The 20,504-nt window shown below is 48.8% G+C and overlaps 1 protein-coding gene across 1 annotated transcript in view; it reads left to right on the top strand.

Moving 5' to 3' along the window:
- Window positions 1-20,504, top strand: part of SERPINE2 (serpin family E member 2) — a 58,125-nt gene that overhangs the window by 23,372 nt on the left and 14,249 nt on the right. Inside the window, exons 2-4 of the mRNA XM_055345700.1 lie at window positions 9,572-9,852; window positions 13,413-13,640; window positions 18,792-18,989. Coding sequence (XP_055201675.1) covers window positions 9,594-9,852; window positions 13,413-13,640; window positions 18,792-18,989 — 685 coding nt within the window. The 5' untranslated portion in view covers window positions 9,572-9,593. The remainder of the gene's footprint in view (window positions 1-9,571; window positions 9,853-13,412; window positions 13,641-18,791; window positions 18,990-20,504) is intronic.

Below are 20,504 nucleotides of genomic sequence, written 5' to 3'. Positions count from 1 at the left end.
TCCTCTATTTCCCCATCAGAATGATTACATAGATAATCTCTGGATATCCACCATCTTTTTTTCTGTGCTGTGTATTATTTTCACACGGTTGATTATACCGTAGTTTTCCTTTTTCAATTAGGATATGTCCAGAATATATTACCATATCTTTACATTTTCTTCCAATAGAGTTTCTCAGCAGCTGGATGATGCCATGTTGGGTGGATGTCGTGAACTGACCCTTCTACTCTCCTAGACTCAGTCCCTGAGCCAAGGAGAAAGTGTGAATGATTCACTGAGGAAGCGCTCTGGGGTGAAACAGTGACTTGAGTGGTGGAAGTGGGGGTTAGAAAGGAAGCAGCCAGTTAGGGAGCGATACCAGTGAGGTCCCGCAGCCCAATCCCATGGGGAGCCCTGGGGAGTTGACTCCTCCTTCAAGTGGTCTCTGCCACCAACGGCAAAGGAACTAAGCTCTGCCACTCTTAGACCAGTAGTTAGTGGCTGTCGGCCTCCAGAGGGACAAAGGACGCTGATGTGAACTCCCAGCCACGTAAGGCCCACTGAGAAAATGGGCTCCAACTCCCAGCAGGGTTGGGAAGGTAACAGGTACAAATATTAGCAAGAAGATACACAAAGCTTGTAAAATGACCCCTTCATTGGAAATTTAGGTTTGCAGTGATCGTCGTTACTGCAGTTATTTATGGCAAAGAATATCGCGACAATTCTGCTATTAGAAATAACTCCACAGTGAACGTTTTAGGCCCAAATCTGTTTATTACCTTAGGATTGATTAATAGAGAGGGTGTAACTGTTCTGACAGGTATATACATGTTTAAGGTTAGGCCTACCCCAAATTGCCTTTCAGAAAGCTGTTTTGTTTTATCAATTTACTCTTCCAACATGTACTGGTCTTTTTTTTTACCAGCAACAACCTAGGGAGAGCATCGATTTCTCACTTACGAATTGAGGACCTGTGAACAACATCGGAGTTATTCTAAGGGGTCAGAAAAGTCATGTTCATGGTCCAGCTCTGAGAACAGACTGAATAAGTAATAACCTCACAATATGATTTTTTAAAATGTATCCAGATGTTATTACAGATAAAAAAAAGATTTTACATTTTATTGAACTATTTACGAATTCATAGTAGCTTTTTTTTTTCATAGTAGCTTTTATCACATGTCTTTACAAGTATTAAAAGCATATTTAGTTGGGAAGTATCTGTAACGTTTACGTCTAAAGGAGGTGCTACCTTGTTTTAAAGCTCGAGAGCCACTGGTCACCAGCACTATAACATCTTAGGTCATCTCTTGGCTGCCACTGAGGGTGTCACCCATTTGAACTATTGCATCTTAAAAATTTCTCAGTAAGAAATTTCTACCAAACTCGATCCCACAAATAAAACAGATTTAGTGACTTAAGGCAACAGACAGAAAAACGTTAGACATTTCTTTGGAACACACCCCCTTCAACTATCATCGGGGAAGCCCTCCATTCTCTTACGGAGACATGGAATACACTAGCATTGTCTTACTGTGCCCTAAAATAACCTGAGGAGGTTCTCAGGATACAAACAGGGCTAAATCAAGGTGGAAGTATTGTGTTTGACCCATTTTCTTAGCTTGATCGTTGAGACTTTTTAAATAGCTGTTGAAATAAAAATCAGACTATTTCAGGTCTTGCACATTGAGGAAGACAAGGGGAGGGGAGCTAACATTCGTTGGGTACTGCTCTGAGCTGGGTGCTGTGCTAGTTACTGTCTTTCTCTCGTGCTTATGGAAATCCCATCACCAGTATTGGAATTTGAGTTCAACTAGAGCTTAGATGAGAAAGCTGAGGTTGGTACAAAGATGGTAACTTGCCTTGGATCTCTTGGCTGGTGAGATGGTAAAATTGGAATTTGAACCTTAGATGAATTCCCCCTGACACTGAGAGGAAAATAGAATAAATGTCCCATAATCCTATATTCTAAAAGATAGACAACTAACAAAGCCCCAGTTGTCTTCTTCCTCCTGGCCTTCCCCTTTTACAGAGATTTCAGAACGAATGATGTGTGGATGAAAGGCACTTGGCTGTCAGAGTGTACTTAACAAAATGTCTCTTCAAAGGAACCGTTTAAATATCTTCCCATATATTTCAGTGGCTGAAAATTTCGTGCCTGTTTTTAGGTTCCTTTTGGTTAAATTAATGCATGTCATAGATCAATCATGTACTTTGAAGTCTGATAAAAATTTAAGGGGAAAAAAAAATCCAAGAGGTCTCTCACCCTCTCTCAGTAACCTGAAAAAAAACATTTTAAAACCACCAGGCTACCGTCACTTTGATCAGCTGGCATTTCCTGTTTCTTCTATTAAGTTGTAAAGATGCTGACTCATTCTGCCAACACTCTGCAGGCTTCCCAGGGGTATCAGGATGCACGTCGGTTTTGCTTGTTCATCTAATTTTCCATCTTAAGAGCACGTGTTAGATATTAGGAAAATGAAGACAGGTTTCGGTGGACTCCATTTCAGTAATGTTCGCAGAGGTGCCAGAGTCGTCTCTGCATTTATAGGACCATGTCTGAGGCTTAATGTCAATCATTTGTGCATAACCAGCACTGTCACTTTGCAGATTCAGTCTTAATCACCGTGGATCAACTCCTGACGTCTCTAGAATGCCTCTTGCCAAACATCCTTAAGTGTCCGACCTTTGCCTGTTGGCAGTGTTGGAGGGCAGTATTTGGGCCTGACTGCTGGGCAACGGCCACTTGAACGGCTCTCCCTGGCAGCCCAGCACTTTCCCTTCATGCTTGTTTCTCTGGGGAAAACGGGCAGAAGAGGCCGCGATTCCATATAATCCCATGTGCAGTTTCCCTCCGCCTCCTGTAGCTGCTGTAGAAGTAATGTTCAGTCTAAGGGCAGAGCAATATGGGGCCGAGTCTACAAACACAGAGACCAGAAGGGTATCTGCACTTCCCCGGTTCTAGAAAAATGTGTGAGCTTTCATTGAGGCGAGGGGCTGGTTGTCACCCCTTCCCACCTGTGATAAACCTGGGACCCTGCCTTGCCATGCTGGATTCACTCTAGGTGCTCTCATTATTTGGTTCTCACAAGCCTTCGGGATGGGTTTGATCCAGGAGACTAACCACCTTCGCATGAGGATGATCCATTTTGATTATCCCAGCCCAGCTCTGAATGCCCAGCTTCTTCCCCCATCTTTTCCTCACCCGGCGTGCCGCCTTGGGCTCCGTGTCCAGGTAAGCAGTCTCTCTTCCACAGTTTGAACTTTAATATTTGGATGTCAGTGTGGTCGGTAGACTTTGGATTTTTGATTTTCCACATTGCTCAGGACTCCCACAGTTAATTCGGAGTTTACTGGGTGAGGATACTCTGGTTGTCTCTAAATAAGGTCTCCCACGAAGAAGAACCAGAGCTCCTTAGGGAAGTGGCTGATTCTAGCTCGGGCCAGAAGGGTGCAGAATGAGCCCGGAATAGCTTATCAAAGCAGAAGACAAGGAAGCTGTTGAGACTATGAGGTCATATGAGAGCTCAACCTGAAGAGGCTCGTTTTGAGCATCAGAAAAAAATAATGAAATTTCTGCAGAATCGATACCATTAAAATGTGTTGAAAAACATAAGTTCATAATTATACTAAATGAACAAACACACGAAACCTCTCTGGTCAGCTCTGAGATGCGGGGTAACCAACTCATCATTTTAAGAACAATCTTAGGAACCGAATCAAGCATTCATCCTGCCTTTTGCTGTACAAGCTGAACTTCAGGATAACGGAATTAGTTGGTTATGGAAAATGTCTTTTTATGGAAGTGTTCCAGCTAATAAAGTTAGAATGACAATAGCATCCTTTGGCAACCCTAATAAAACAATGCGCTTAGGCAGTGATCATGAACAGCCTCTCACATCACAAAAAAGAGACACCTATGGCCACTTTCTCCCACTTCCAGCACCTGCTACCACACCTCTATAGACATTCCTTAAAAAAAAAAAAAAAAAAGAGAGAGAGAGAAATCTAAATCTGATCGGGCTCTAGAGCAGTAGAGGCAAACCTTCCATAAAGAGCCAGGTAGTGAGTAGATGTGTCTGGCTTTGCTGGCCACGCAGCCTCTGTTGCAACAGCTTGCTCTGGGGGCTCAGTGCAATCGTAGCCAAGACCAAAGTGTGGCCAGATCTGGCCCGGGAGTTTGCAGACCCCTGCTCTAGGTCTGACCACGAGCTCGCGGCAAGTACAGAAGACAGAGGAGTCTGTTGAGCAGCAGTTAGCAAAATCCAGACCGTGGGACACTCTACAAGGCAACCTGGTTTCTCCAACAACAACAACAACAACAAAAAAAAAAAAAAAAAAAAAAAAAAAAACTCGGAGGAGGAAGTCACAAAGAAAGCAAGACTTTTTAAAAGGCATGAGACTTATCAGCCAGTTGCAATATGTATGTGGAGCTTTTTTATTTTTTAAGATCCTGATTCAAATAAACTATTAAAAATTTTTGAGCCCTGGCTAGATATTAACATAGTAAAGAGTTACTAATTCTTGAGTGGGATAATGATACTGTGTGTGTGTGTATTCACACATACACATATATTCTTGAGTATATGCTGAAGATATTTTGAATTATATGATGTCTCCAGTTTGCTGCAAGACAGTTGCTGATTTTAAAAGAAATAAAATAAGCCAGGAGTTGACCACTACCTTATAAAGGATGTTAGGTCCTGGGGATTTGTTATTTTTCATACATTGGAAATCTTCCATGACATTAAGATTTTGACACACACACACAAAAAAAAGATTCTGACATACACATTTTTACGAAATATGTCACTTGACACGTATTTCAAAGAATGAGAAGGGATGGAATACTCGCCGTTTATTAGACACTCCTGGGTCCTCCTAAAACAGATGTGAATCATCTGGCTCAGAGTTAGAGCCAGAAGAGTCTTCCAGTGTTTCCCCAAAACTGTTTACGTACATCTTATTTGTTATGCTAAATAGAACTGACAGAGATATCCTGTTATTTATCATTTGAGCTGACAGATATGATTTTATTTATCTTTTGCTCATGTATTGTATGTAAAATGTATTTCATAGAAAATAAAAAAAAAACACTATTAAGCTTCATCTTTTCATGAAAGCATCTTTTCATGAAAATAAGCTTCATCTTTTGTGACCCACAAGCGCTTTCACAGCCTGGGGGGTGATGTAAGTGGAGCCACAAGGCAGCGGGGGCGGGGAGGGGGGCGCCCAGCCCCCCCCCCCCCGTGGTGGTTGCCTGGCAAGCTGTGTGCCCTAGGAATGAGGACCCAGTGCTACCAGGGTTGTTTGTCCTGAGAATAACTCTAAATCTAGATTGCATGTGACATCTTCTAACTTGGAGTTGCTTAAAATACTTTTAGGCTGCCTTTTATTCCAAACCGAGCCCTTAAGCAGCGGGGTGAGCCCCGTGAGTCAGCCTCTGATTCGGTGACTCCCAGTGACCCGGCCCTAAATAAGACCCCGGGGCCCACTCGGGTTTTAAAGTCCCACGGCCCTGCTCTCCATGAGCTTCCAGAAACAGACTGGAAAAGCTAAATGAAATGTAAAGAGAGGAAACGCTGTGGAAATTCAGAGGGGGTAAGAAGACCCAGCTGGGACAACATGGGGGAGCCCCCCACAGGCCGTGCGTGGAGTTGGGGGAGCACTGCTGTCGCCAGGGGGGGAAGGGAGAGAAGCGAGGACATAAGCACAGGGAAGACCAGGGCCTCCCTTTAGGAGGAAAGTCGGCAGATTTCACAAACCGCTGGCCTCTTCCATAAGCCGCCCTCGGGGGATTTTTCAGGCCGATTTAGTGTTCTGAACAGTCGGGGGAACATAGACAGCAAACGGGGAAGTACGACACCGAAGTTCAGCAGAGGGTTTGAGACCGTGAGCCACGGATCCGAGCACGACCTGTGTGGACGTGATGGTGGACGTGATGGCACCTGTGGGTGGTGTTTCTCTAACGTCCAGAGCCGGGAAGGGAGGTGTTGCTACGCGTAAGGCTGCACTCCCCATCTGGCCCTGGTAAAACCCCCAGCTCGTTCTTTTTTTTCACCCCACTGAATCTCATTTGAAGCTCAGAGCAGTACACACTTTCCAGACATCCTCACACGGGGAAGGAGTGGTTTTGGAGTACGAGACACCAGAAGTATGTGGGGAAAGAGAATCCCACATTTGGAAGGTAGGCCTGTGGTGATGGCTTTATTTATAGGTTTACAGTCTCCCTCCAGTGATGGCCTAACCCAGACTCTTCTTGGTTTGTGTGTGTGTGTGTGTGTGTGTGTGTGTTTACTGTTATGAAAAGATTATTCAAGAAATGGAACCATTTAAACAGATTTACGATCTTCCGTACAGGCGGTGCAATGCATTTGGGCAATAGCTTTATTCCTTCTCTCTTATGTGAAAGTTTCAAGTGTAATTTCTCCTAAAAAATAAACAGGAGGTTACTATGTTCTTCCCCTAATGAGAATCTGCTTGTTGTCGAGAGTAAGCATTTTCGAGCCTGATTAACTCCAGCAGTTATTTCATGTAAAAGACTGTCTACTTGGACATGAATATGTATCAGTTAGGAATTTTGTAAGCCAGAGTAATTTATGGATCAGCACCCGCTCTCCTGGCTCCTGAACTCTGGAGAGGAGTGAAAGCTCAGCCGCAGACGTGTACATAAGCCAGGTGAGCTTGAACGAGGGAGCGTTTCACCTCGGAACCTGAGGCCAAGAAGAAGTTATGCCCAGAACATCAATCAAAAATAGCTCCGGTTCCAAGCCCTGCACAGCTCCGACACCGTCCCAACATGCTGTTATGAAACTGCGCATAGGCACCTCTCAGAAATGTCCCAAATGCACGAAACCAAGAAAAACACCCATGGCAGCCCTCCGCCTGCTTCATAATGAAACTGTTCTTTTAGCAAAAAAAGCCATAACCAAGCAAAACCCTGCTAAATAAGATGGTTATTTATTTGGGAGGGCTGTCTCTGCTGACTCCGAAACATCGGCGCGGAGAGATTTTTCTCTTACTGATCTTTTCTACCTGTTTTACAGTCGTCTACGTGAATCTGTATAGCATTGGGTTGAATCATCTTTAAGCTATCAGAGACAGAACCCATTTGATGTCCTGTGTGAATGTGCAGGTTCAAATATTTCTTCAAACCGTTAGTAATCCAGGAGGATCTCTTTGGGAGGCTTGGGGAGTAGAGATTAGGTGTCCTGGAGGTGGTGTCAGAACAGGCTCTCACGCGGGAGTCAACGATTCAGGCTGATGAAGTTGGTGCAAGTGACCAGATTCAACCGTTGGTAGAAAAGATCATCCAGCTGGTTTTATACTTGTAATATGCTTGGTGGTATATTAAGTCTCAAAGAGATTTATTTCTAGAGAGAAGGGACGGAGGGAGGACGGGCGGACACAGTGTCTTAATTTTTAGATGAAATGAGTAAGGCCTCCGTAGTCAGCTTTTGGAAGCTCTCCAGCGTCCAACAGGCTGAACGAAACTCAGGGGATTGCCATGGTATGACAGCCAGTCCAGGGTGCCAAAGCCGAAACAGGCCACGCTGGCCATAGGAAAGCCCCAAGAAGGAGCGTATGTAGGTCACTTACACGTTTTGAATTTAGACAGGCCGTCGTAACACAATTATTTTATAGTTAAGCCTTGGAGAAGCTCTGTGTGTTCTAAATTCTTAAAAATGCAATTGTTTCACAATATAGGAGACGATTGCAACATCCCCTTGTATGATGGGCATTAGTGCTCACCTTGTGGCCTGAGGGGCGGGGAGCAAGGGTGCTGGTGGGGCACTTTGATGACCGTCCTCTCCCCAGCCCAGAGAATCTCACTCCCTTTGGAAAGTGTCTGGAGCTCACCACAAGGCTCAGAACCAAACACAATCACTTTTTTTTTAAGATTTTATTTATTTATTCATGAGAGACACACAGAGAGAGAGAGAGAGAGAGAGAGAGAAAGAGAGAGGCAGAGACACAGGCAGAGGGAGAAGCAGGCCCCACGCAGGGAGCCCTACGTGGGGCCCGGGACCCCAGGATCATGCCCCAAGCCAAAGGCAGACGCTCAACCGCTGAGCCACCCTGGCATCCCCACAATCACTTTTTTAAAGTCACACTCAACAAACATTATTTTGATGCAGGAAAAAAAATAATCGGCAAAAACAGACAGTGTATTAGGCATCAGGTCTAATCCCACCTGTATTTACTAAACATCTATCATGACCCAGAGCGGGAAGCGGAGCGGGATGCATCAAAGGGGAAGCAAGGGAAACCCCAAACACCCGATTTTGCCTAATTTCTCTAGAGCGCATAGGCCTCCTTTCCCTGCACTCCAGCTCCCCTGTTTCCTAAAAGGCTCCCCTCTTTCTCATTCTTTGCAGACATTCCCAATCTCCCACATGTTCAGGGCACATGACAGGAGGACAGATCGGCCCCTCTGGAAACTAGTGCTTAGCAGAGGTTTGCGTCCGCAGGGGAGGAGCCAAATTAGCCACATGCCCAGCTCGGCTTTTGTTTTCCCACCTGCCTCTTTCAAGTTCTTACTTAATGGAAATATTTGCTTTTCCGTAAGTGCACGTGACTTTCCCACCTCTTCCTTGTCACAGCCAAAGGAAGCTCAGTAAGGGGGAATCAGGAAAGAAAGCGGACTTCAGACAAATCACTGTAATCGAGAATATCCGTGCAAATGGTGCCATTCTCACAATGGACAGATTTGCCAATCGTTCTGCCCTATTGTAGATGTGGGGGTATCATTTATTTTAATCAACAGTCCCTTAATTAAGAAAGTAACATGCGTGTGTATGGTCAAAAAAATAATAATTGAGGACCTGTGGTTATAAGGTAATCCTAGCGACCTGACGGATTCGCCTTCTTTTTTTCTTTTTTTTTCTTTAAAGCCCTCCTGTTGTTTCTTGGGACCCCTAGAAGGAAACCCAGGAGCCATACATACGGGGGTCTCTGGGCCTCAGGGACCTGGGCCTTCCTCCTCTCGCGTCCTCTCCCAACTCCCATCTCGGGGACCATGCACCGTGTGGGGGGCGGGGTGCGGGGAGCAGGGCTTCGCTCTCATTCGGGACGCGTCGCACGTGTTCTCCAGGCAGAGGTGTCTTCCCTGACCTGACCCCCCCCCCACGATGTCCCTGCCTCAGCCCCGCTCACAGGCACAGGGCCCTGACCCCTCTCTGAGGTTACTGTATTGCCTGCTGGCTTATTTGGGGGAATGTAAGGTCCAGGGGGGCAGGGGGCTTGTGCAGCCATCTCTAGTGCTATGCCCAGCACGTCCACGAGGGCCCAGCACCCACCAGCACTCGGGCAATAATCGCTTCAGTTAAGTGAAGGGCAGTTGAAAGATTGAATGGTGCCTGGCACATAGTTGGGAGCCTACCAGTCGGAGGCCCCCGTCCTCTCCCTCCACCCAGCCCCCTGACAAAAAATGGCGAAAATGGATTTAATCCACACCGTTCCATCTTAAATAAATTAACGAGGCGCTCAATTATACGGGGTGCAATAACTCATACCTAGTTGACTATAATGTAGTTCCCTCCAAAAGTGTTCATCTAAGAATCCACATGTATATATTTTTTTAATTTTCCAGGTTGTCCTTGCCGAAAGGAACCATGAATTGGCATTTCTCCTTCTTCCTCGTGGCCACAGTGACCTTGCCCTCCGTGTGCTCCCAGTTCAACCCGCTGTCCCTGGAGGAGCTAGGCTCCAACACAGGAATCCAGGTTTTCAACCAGATTGTCCGATCCCGGCCTCATGACAACGTGGTTGTGTCCCCCCATGGGATCGCGTCCGTCCTGGGGATGCTCCAGCTGGGAGCCGACGGCAGGACCAAGAAGCAGCTCACCACGGTGATGAGATACGGCGTGAACGGTGTGTGTCCTCTGAGCTCCGGCTGGTGGGGCGGCGAGGGGGCCTGCACCTGGTGGGGTTCGGGGGTACCACCCTGGCAGCTAGGGTCTCCTCCCCAGGACCCTGTGACGCTTCTGGAAGCTTGTGTCCCGTCGCCATGGGACTTCAGTCACTTGATCTCCCCACCCTCCCCTGGTTACTCATCTCTAAAGAGAAAGCTTCCCGCCTGCCCCACGTCCCTGGTGCGTCATGGTTGTGAATGTCCTTTGAGAGCCCGTGAGCCGGGTGAACTGGGCAGGTGGCTGGGTGTGGCCAGGGAGGGCAGCGTGGGGAGCCTTGTTGGGATGGCACCGTCCCGTGTCCTGACTGTGCTGGTGACCTCATGAATCTATGTGGGTGAGAAAAATCAGAGGGCTCTGAGGGGCTCAGCGGTGGAGCATCGGCCTTCAGCTCAGGGTGTGACCCTGGGGTCCAGGGATCGAGTCCCGCATCGGGCTCCCCGCAGGGAGCCTGCTTCTCCCTCTGCCTGGGTCTCTGCCTCTCTCTGTGTGTTTCAGAAATAAATAAATAAGATCTTAAAAAATAAAAAAGAAAAGAAAACTCACACACACACACACACACACACACACACACACACACACACACACACACCTGTAAACCCGGGCAGTGTGCATGAGCTCTGCGACCTGACCCAAGGGCAATCTCCAGGCTGTGACACTGAGCTGCAGTCCTACAAGGTATTACCACTGGGGGGAAACCGAGTGAAAGGCACATGGAACCACCCTGGATATTGTTTTGCAACTTCTTGTGAATCTATCACTATATCAGAATAAAAAGCTAAAAAAGTATTTTTTTTTTTTTGAAGTAAGGCCCAATGGAAAAGATTTGAATCCTTTCAAATTATCTGTGGGAACTTTTTTTTTGTAAACTTTAAAAAAAAAAAAGATGTTAGTTATTGCTTTGAGAGAGAGAGGGAGAGACAGCAGGAGCAGGAGGAGAGGGAGCAGCAGACTCCCCACTGACTGGGGATCCAGACCCGGGGCTCGACCCGAGGACCCCGGGATCATGACCTGAGCCCAAGGCAGCCGCTTCAGCGCCCGAGCGCGTGCAGGCGCCCCATCGGCACGGCCCACAGGGTGTCTGTCTGCAGCCACAGGTGCCTCGGGCTGCGGTCGGACCCCCCCCGCCCCCAGGCCCAGCCGACCTCGTGTACAGGCACCGTGTGAGGGAGCAGAGCGGCCCTCACTGTCCTCGGGGCCACCGCCGCGCCTGCGCTGGGAGCAAGTCACTGTGTCCAATGTTGGCCGCCGTGGTGGCGAACCAGGGAGGCGCCCTCCCCATGCCCTCGTGCACCTGTTGGCCTCACAAAGTCCTGGGTGTCCTGACTGTAGGATGCCCTTGGCTGCAAGGGAGCGGCCAGGCAGGGGTCCGGGTCGCCCGGGCCTGGTGCTGTGCCCTTGCCGGGTGCATCGAGTGTGGCCCCTGGGCTGCCCCCCGACCCCGGGACCCAGAGCACCCTGCCGGTAACTCGGCCTACAGGTTTGCACGTCCGCAGTCGGCCCCTGTGCAGCCCTGGGAGCGCGCCACCCTGTCCGGGCACCAACACCCGCAAACACCTCGGGAAGCTGCGGCTTCCGGACGAATCGCTGCCGGAGCCTCCCGCCTGTCCTGGGGCGCTGACCCTCCCCCTGCCACCCTGCCGGTGGGTGTGGCCTGAGTGGCCACTGCTGTGGCCCTAGTCCTGAGCCACACTCTCTTTAAGCTGCCCTCCTGTGGGGCTGACCCTGATGCTCCTGCTAGCTCCCCCACCTTCTTTCTCTTGCAGCACCAGCAGGGATGTTCTAGAAGGGGCTGCAGTTGGGACAGACCCCTGCAGAGCTGCCTGCAGGCTCCTACAGGCCCTAGCTCCGCCTAGGCCTCAGAGCTCTGGTTAGGGACGCACTCACGAGGACAGAGGCCAAGTACTCAGGTCAGGGACATGCTCACAAGGATGGAGGCAGAGCGCTCAGGGTAGAGACGTGCTCACAAGGACAGAGACCAAGTGCTCAGGTCAGGGATGTGCTCACGAGGACAGAGGCCAAGTGCTCAGGTCAGGGATGTGCTCACGAGGACAGAGGCCAAGTGCTCAGGTCAGGAACGTGCTCACAAGGATGGAGGCAGAGCGCTCAGGGTAGAGATGTGCTCACAAGAACAGAGACCGAGCGCTCAGGTCAGGGACATGCTCACGAGGACAGAGGCCAAGTGCTCAGGTCAGGAACGTGCTCACAAGGATGGAGGCAGAGCGCTTAGGGTAGAGATGTGCTCACAAGGACAGAGGCCGAGTGCTCAGGTTAGGGACGTGCTCACAAGGACAGAGGCCGAGTGCTCAGGGTAGGGATGTGCTCACAAGGACAGAGGCCCGGCGGTGCTGGACCAGTGAGGAGGGTCTGCACCCTCTTTCCTGGTGGGGGACCAGCCATGTGGTCGGAAGCCTCAGGTGCTGGCTTTTGTCCTCCACCCTGCACTTGCCCACCTGGGCCTGCTCCCGGAACAGCACCGCAGGTAGGGCGGTAAGAGGGCCCCTCCTCCAGCCCCGGCCCTCACCCTGGCCCTATTCAGTGGGTCTGCAGACAGTGGGGGACAGGTCAGCTCTCTGGAGACTGTCGCGGCGACACTGCAGGCTGTTAGGACAGTGTCCTTTTCAAAGGACCCCAAGAGTCTGTCGCTCAAGCTCCCTGTAGAAACACGTTTCGTTCTTGTAATTTATTTTCCTCTTTTCCATATTCTGAAAGCAAACAGAGCATGTATGAATGGCTCCCATAAAATAAAGCTTACGTTGCCATGAAATTAATCCCTGTGCTTTTCGAGCTTGATATTAGGTAAAAATCACACTGTCCCTGGATGGTGGCACGTAGCAATGTTTTATGGTCTTTTAAATGTCTATTTTATCCATTTTTTTTCCAAAATAGAAAAAAAAGAAATCACATTGTTAAATCTTTGGCAGGAAAAGAGCGCTAAAGATGGTTAAGAGAGAAAAAGAGAACAAATTAGGAAGATTCCTTGGATTGACTCCCCATGGCTACGTAAGGAAGAGCTGGCTAGTCTCCCTGGAGATCTCCCAGAGGATGAGGCCTATGTGCTGAGGTGCCACGAATATGCAGTTAGGGTGCCAGAAGCGCCACTGATTTTCAAGAACTATTAATAATTTGACTTGATTTGGGGGACGCCTGGGGGGCTCAGCGGTTGAGCATCTGCCTTGGGCTCAGGGTGTGATCCTGGAGACCCGGGATCGAGTCCTGCATCGGGCTCCTTGCAGGGAGCCTGCTTCTCTCTCTGCCTGTATCTCTTCCCCTCTCTGTGTCTCTAATAAATAAATAAATAAAATCTTAAAAAAAAAAAACCAATAATAATTTCACTTACTACTACCACCCCCACCTTTTTCTTGACACCAGGCCACTGAGGAAGCAGAAGACTTGGTCTCTCGCTACTCAGGCCTATCTTGTTTGTACTGTTATTGCCATGCTGAGGAAAAGATGATCCCAAAAAAAAAAAAAAAAAAAAGGGCTTTTCTGAATTGCTGCATTTTTCCATTTCTCCTGTAGGAGTCGGTAAAGTGTTAAAGAAGATCAACAAGGCCATCGGCTCCAAGAAGAATAAAGACCTTGTGACCGTGGCCAACGCGGTGTTCGTGAAGAATGGCTTTAAGATGGAAGTGCCTTTTGTTACCAGGAACAAAGACGTGTTCCAGTGTGAAGTCCAGAACGTGAGCTTCGAGGATCCGGCCTCTGCCTGCGACTCCATCAACGTGTGGGTCAGGAACGAAACCAGGGGTGAGTGGCCCTGTTCCCCGGAGCGGTCCGCGCGGACCCACTGGCCGCTCTGCCTTCCCCCTCGGCAGGATCCGTGACTCAGTCTCCCTTCTGTCCCCGTGGCACGGGCAGCGGAGCGGAACACAGCCCCCGCCCCCCACCCCCCGGCTCGTCTCTGCGGAGCCTGTCCCCGCAGCCCCTGCCCGTCCTGAAGGTGCAGCCGCCGGGCATCGGTGCCTGTCCCTCCCTGCCCGCGCCACGCGGGATTGAGCCCTCTCCTTGCTTTGCATCCGTCTTGCTGTCACCTCGGGGGGGCCTCCTCTGTGCCCACGACTGGCGTGCAATCCGGCCTTCCGCTGCCCCTTCCTTACGGCGCTTGCACGCAGTTCCCTCTCATCAGATGGAGGGACTGCCGAGCAGGGCAGTAACCCGGAGGGCTGGGCTGGAAATGTGCGGCAGTAGTGATGGGTCCAGAACATTAGAGGGACGTTAAGGCTGCAGCTAGAGACTGGGGGACCTTTTCTCATGGGAGGTAGAGTCAAGGCCACAGGAAGGGACCCAGAGACTCTCAACTGGGACCCAAGGATAGAATGCAAGGAAACTGGCTTTTCGGGTCATTCCTCAAAGCCCGGTTCCGGGGGCGCCTGCATCAGAATTACCCAGGGCATTTGTTTCCAGTGCCGGTCACCGGCCCCCGGCCCCCGACCTCCTGTATCAGAACCTGTGAGCGAGGGGCCTAGCATTCTGCATTAAAATGAGTGTGCCCCCAAGCTGCCTCCACCGTCAGACTTGCATGCGCAAGTGTCTGAGAGCACATGACAGACCAGGGAGGCGCCGGGCCAGGAGTGCTCCGGAGGGCGGAGAGCCAGAGTGGTTTTGGGGAATCCACGGCATTCCGGCTCCACGGAATCCTGGACGCTGCAGCCCAGGCTCCCTTCCCCAAACCACAGAAGGATCAGGAGACCTGCAGATGTGAGGGGCGGCGTGGCTCTTCCCGGGCCTAGAGGCCTAAGGACTGCAGGCCGCCGGACTCAGAGCTGGAGGGCTGCATGGCTATGGCGGTCAGTGCCCCCGCCAGCCCTCCTGACCCGCCGGCTGGGGATAGCAGGTCACACCGGTGCGCCACTTGACACTGTTCAAACCACGTGGACACGCATTGACTCAATTGCTCACCGGACCTGGGGAGGGGAGTGTGGCTAAGCCCGGGCAGTGCTTCTCAGCCCTGCAGACCCACTCCCTCCTTATAAACAAAGATTTTTACTATTCACTCTACCATTCTGGAATGAAACTCACAGCTCACGTAACCTTACGTGCAAGTACACAACATTTTCATTCTTTTTTTTTTATTTTTTAATGTTTAAAGGTTATTTATTTGAGATTGAGAGAGAGAGAGAGAGAGAGAGAGAGAGAGAGAGAGAGCATGAACTGGAGGAGGGGCAAAGACACAAGCAGACTCCCCGCCGAGTTGGGGACCCCAACCAAGAGCTCGATCCCAGGCCTTTAGATCATGACCTGACCTAAAGGCAGACGCTTAATCGACTGAGCCCCCCCAGGCGCCCCACAAATACACAGCATTTAAAAAAATTAACTAATGAAATGCTGAAGTGTAATACAAGGAAAAACAAAGCTAATTTATGTACGTAGTTCAGTGGGTAAACCCTCGGGTACAGCTGCGCCTGAGTACGTGACAAAATTGTGAATTGACAGCTACGACAACAGGCTGACACAGGCATGTCCTGCCAGTGACGTGAAAACCACAAGCTGCCTTCCTGTCCTTCTGAAGCAGTTTTCTCTAAAACAGTGCAAAATACTTGGTAAATCTAGGAACAAAGTTAAGAAGAGTCTCCACTCAGTTTGCATGGCAGTCGCATGCGTAGAAGATTCCGTGTACATTAAGAACACGCCCCCGAACACATAACTTGGTGTTTCCATGGGAAAGAAGGCTGAGGTTCTGGGCGCAGAGGATGATGAGCCAGCTTCTCGCTGGTGCGAATATCCAGTGGGGCGTTGGAAGCGTCTGCAGCCCGCAGGACGGGTCCTTAGTACATGGGACTGTTTGGAACGTGGTGAGACAAGTGGCATCTCTGGCCACCTGCCACTCAACTAAACCCTCTTACCTGTTTTCACATCACCCCCGGGGGTGAGAAGCCCTTCCCCACCTGGAAGGGCCCAAGAGGACCCTGGTGATCTAGCAGTCCGCATCCGGAAGATGGCCCTGCCCGTCCTGGGGAGATGACCATTCATTCCTTCCCAGCTGTGTAAGCGGGGCAAGTTCTTAACCTCCCTGTGCCCCAGAGTCCTCCTCTGTAAAAATGCAGATACGATGGGGATACCTACTAAGGTGGTTAGAACGACATTAAGGTTTGGGGGTCCCCTGGCGGCTCAGCTGTTGAGCGTCTGCCTTCGGCTCAGGTCGTGATCCCAGGGTCCTGGGATCGAGTCCCGCATCGGGCTCCCTGCATGGAGCCTGCTTCTCCTTCTGCCCGTGTGTCTGCCTCTCTCTGTGTCTCTCATGGATAAATAAATACAATCTTTAAAAAAAATTTAAGCTTTTTATGGGAAGGTAAATGATGTGCATAAAGCATTCAGCCAAGTGCCTAGCACTTACCGAATATTCAGCAGGCACGAGCTGTTTTTATACCTGTGAGTTCACAGTGATGCTTCAGAGAACCCCTCCCTGACCCATGAACCAGATCAGATCCCCCTCTCAATGGCCCTCACATCTTTGAGAACTTCTGCTTCGAGGTATTTTCACTATTACATACGGTTTCCTGAGTCCTCGTGCCGGTCTCCAGCTCTCTGGACTCCATGGCTTTCTGAGGGGAGGCTTCATTTTTTATTTGTTCATTTTCTCACCTAGAAGATGGTCATTGGCACATGATAGGTAGGTATCCAAGACGGATGGTGGGTAGTGGATGGGTGAGTGGATGCGTGGGCGAGTGGCTGGGTGGATGAGTGGGTGGCTGAATGGCTAGGTAGATGCATGTTTACTTGCATGCATGTTCTTGACGGCGGGTCCTCCACGTGCCTCCTTGCTTCTCAACCATACATTCCTTACCTTTTCATCATTTCTTGTTATTTCTTCATGCCCCCTAATTGTACCTTAGTCCTACCCGTGTCAGTCAGAGGCTTCAGTTAGCACAACAAAGAAAGTGCTGGAGAGATTTCTTTAGACACTTATTGAGCACCAACTGTGTGCTGAACATAGAGACAGGCTTGATTTTTAAAAAAGCAAACAGCAGGGTCTTGGCCCTTGTGCGGTTCGTGGTCCAGCTGAGGGGAGAGAGACACGTTAGATTTGGCTAGAACAAAATACCGCAGGCAAATGGTGGTGCTGAGTGTTGAGCTTCATGGAAAGTCCTGGGAGTTTGGGAGGAGGTCTTTTATAGGTAGAGAGCGGAGCTACGCCTTACAGGCGCATAGGGGTTGGACTGGGTGATGTTCCCAGCAAAGGCAGGGCACAGCCTTCAGTGTGGGGAGCCAACCCTAAGGAGTTTGCTACAGCGGGAGCACCGAGTTCTAACTTCCCTCCCGCAGGACAGAGGCTGCCCTTGCATGGAAGGGTGGCCTCTTATAGCTTGGGGTATTTTCCTTCAGATGCTGACCGTGGTGGCATCGATGCCCCCTTGTGCAAGTAAGGAGTGGTGCTGAAGCTTTTACAGAGGCCCCTTTTTCAGAGGGCCCCCACCTCTGGGTGCACCCCCTACCACGACTTACGCAAACATTTGTTTATCGGACATCCGAATCTTCTTGATCATCCTCTAAGAGGACTTTAGGGCTCTCCCAGCTGAATTGGATAATCTTGCTTCTTCCAGAAACTATTGAGTTTACTCTAACCATTTAAAGAATTACGATCTGCATTTGAATTATGACTCTACATGGTGTTTTGTTGTCTTTTTTTTTTCTTTTTCTTTCTTTCTTTTTTTTTTTTTTAATGCTGAGGCCAAAACCTACAGTAAACTAATTTTTAGTTTTAAACTAATTTTAAATTAATTAGTAAACTAATTTTAAATTGCTTTGGGTGTTAGTAATCCTTCATAAACACACACACACACACACACACACACACACACACACAGCTGAATCTTCAAAGACCGAGCAAAAGGAGCCTCACGGAAAACCCGAACCCTCAAGCACAGATAGCATTTGAGGAAGATCGCCGTGGCCCCAAAGAACGTTCTGAAACTAGAACAGTTGTTAGCTCCTTCCCTCCTGATGCAAACAAGATGGAGCGTCCTTGACATTTTGTGGAGCGAATTTTCCTTCAACATCAGGAGGACTTCAAGGACAGACTCCGTTTCTTTTTATCTCTATAATGTCACCACCTAGCTCAGCACCTGACCCATAAATGTAGACACTAATTTTGAATTCCAGCCCCCTCTTAGGTAGCTGTGGGGCCTTGTGGTCCCAGGGGTTCCAGACGAGTGCCCAACACCTCTGAAACCTTCAGAGGAAGTAAGTGTCTATCTATGATAAAATTGCACAGGCCGAAGGGCTTCATTTTTGACTGGGATTAAACCCACCCAGGGGTTGAAACGACAACTGCATATCTTGTTTTCTGATGGCAAATTCTCCTTGGCAGTTGCACGTGTCAGTTATTAGCAAAGATAGGAAAATCCATCATTAATTAAATGTAGCTTCTTTAGATGAGTAAAATTTTCTAAGACATGGGGTTCATAGGGAATTAGTCATAAAAGAATTGCTTTTTTAAAAAAAATTATTTGAGAGAGCAAGCACAAGCCTGTGGGGGGGGGCGGGATAGAGGCAGAGGGGGAAGCAGACCCCCCACTGAGCAGGGAGCCCCATGCGGGACTCGATCCCAGGACCCGGGATAATGACCTGAGCCGAAGGGGGACGCTCAACTGACTGCACCACCCGGGAGCCCCAGTTATAAAAGAATTCCTTGATGAAAATTGTGGTAACCCCCAAACAGAGGATCTCTAAGGTCTTTCCAGATTCTCTGATTTTAGCTTCAATTTTTTAGCTTTCATTTTTTAGTGAGGTAGGGGGAGGACCGAGAAAGTTCCAGAAGGGTGTTGTAAACAGTTCCTTTTTAAAGGCTTTTTAAAAAATTCTGTTAATTTGTGACTGTCCGTGCTCCATCACTGCCTTTTTTGCCCTCAAACAGACCGCCAATCCTGAGCTTTCCTTGCTTGTTCTGTGACTTCCCAGGCATGATCGACAACCTGCTGTCCCCAAATCTCATCGATGGTGCGCTCACAAGACTGGTCCTGGTCAATGCCGTGTATTTTAAGGGTTTGTGGAAATCACGTTTCCAACCTGAGAACACAAAGAAACGCACGTTTGTGGCAGACGACGGGAAATCCTATCAAGTGCCCATGCTAGCTCAGCTCTCTGTGTTCCGCTGCGGTAAGTGTTCGCTTGGCGATGCCCCAGATCACTTGGTCCAAGAGCAGATCTGACTTTTATATTTTAAAAAGGGCAGGGGAGAGGCGGGCAGGATTTTTTTTTTTTAAGTTCATGGTAAAGTTTCTTACCACTTACCAAGGTAATGTATTAATACATGACATACAGGCTTTTAGGTTGGAAATTTAAAGATAGGGGACAGTTCACAAAATACAAAATGTAAGCAGGCACTCGGCACATAGTGTATCATCAAGTCACCTTTGGCTACCTTACTTTACCAAATTAAAAAATACAAGTAAAAATTAGGTTTATTTTCCACTTGCCAGTCTCACAAATACTAGATTGGCAAAGCCCAGTCGTGGCTCTGGGAGTTGGGGGGCCACATGGGTGCCCCGATCACCGCAGGTAGAAGTTGCTGCGGGACGGGGGGCTTCCTGGAGCCTCTACGGCAATCCCACACCAGGGAACTTAAACCCTGAAGATCATCTTACCCCAGCAAGTAAGCAAAAGCCAGAAACTTACGTATAGTGGAACATATGTGGTAAAGAGACTTAGATTCAAGTCAGTAGGAAGATGACACAATATACGGTTGATTCCAGAAAACAAGTTGTAGGACAGCAGGTGCCGATTCATCTCGTTCACGTAAAACACGTGCTACATACTCCTCTGTCTGTAGAGACGTGTCCTGGAGGATGTTCAGTGAAACGTGAATGTGGTATCTCAAATGATTATTTTTCTCTAATTTGAATCTGCAAATTTTTAAAACAAGCACGAGTCAGTTTTACAATCGAGGAAACAATGACCGACCCCTGCTGTCATCGCCACAGCACTGACGAACGGAGTCTGACGATTATTTTTCGAGCCTAGTTTCATTGAAGCACTTGCTGTCCAACTTAAGTTGATCTTTTCCCTCTGAAAGTTAGCGGTTGTGTCTCCAGTCTGTGCCCGAACACGTGGGACCCGAGTATCACCTCTGCACGGTCAGTCTGTGCTTCCAGCCCTGCGCCGTGTTTTGCCGGCCGCGTAATTCTCTAAGTTAAGGGATGGCTCGGGTGAGGGGTGCCCCAAACAAAGCCACTGTCCTTGCTTACCATTCACCAGGCTGCTAGGTAAAATTTTGTCATTCACTCAAATGTTTTGTTTTGAAGAGAATACATATTTGAAAGCCCTGCGGAAAGACAGTGTGCTCAGCAACTGAGAATAATAAAAGGCTCTTTTTGCCCAAAAGTCATTCCCTCTTTCCAGAGGTGGGCCGAGCCTCCGCTCCCAGGTGGCATTGCCTGGAAGACTTCGCTGGGACGCTGGCACGGCCACCAGCTCCTATGTGAAGCAAAGCCATTTTATTTCAGGTCAATCTTCATACACATTCTCTGTTCTAAATTAAAAAAAAGAAAAAAAATAAAAAAAAAGAATCCACACACAAAACACCTAAAAGTGAAGGGCCTCAATTTTATGTTTCTCTTGCTGAAAAATGAATGTCAGGAGTTAAAGATAAAGACGCAAGGATCCTGTAGACCT

The sequence above is a fragment of the Nyctereutes procyonoides genome, unplaced genomic scaffold (genome assembly GCF_905146905.1).
Source record: "Nyctereutes procyonoides isolate TBG_1078 unplaced genomic scaffold, NYPRO_anot_genome, whole genome shotgun sequence".
Lineage (NCBI taxonomy): Eukaryota > Metazoa > Chordata > Mammalia > Carnivora > Canidae > Nyctereutes > Nyctereutes procyonoides.
This window is presented reverse-complemented; position numbering and strand designations above follow the sequence as displayed.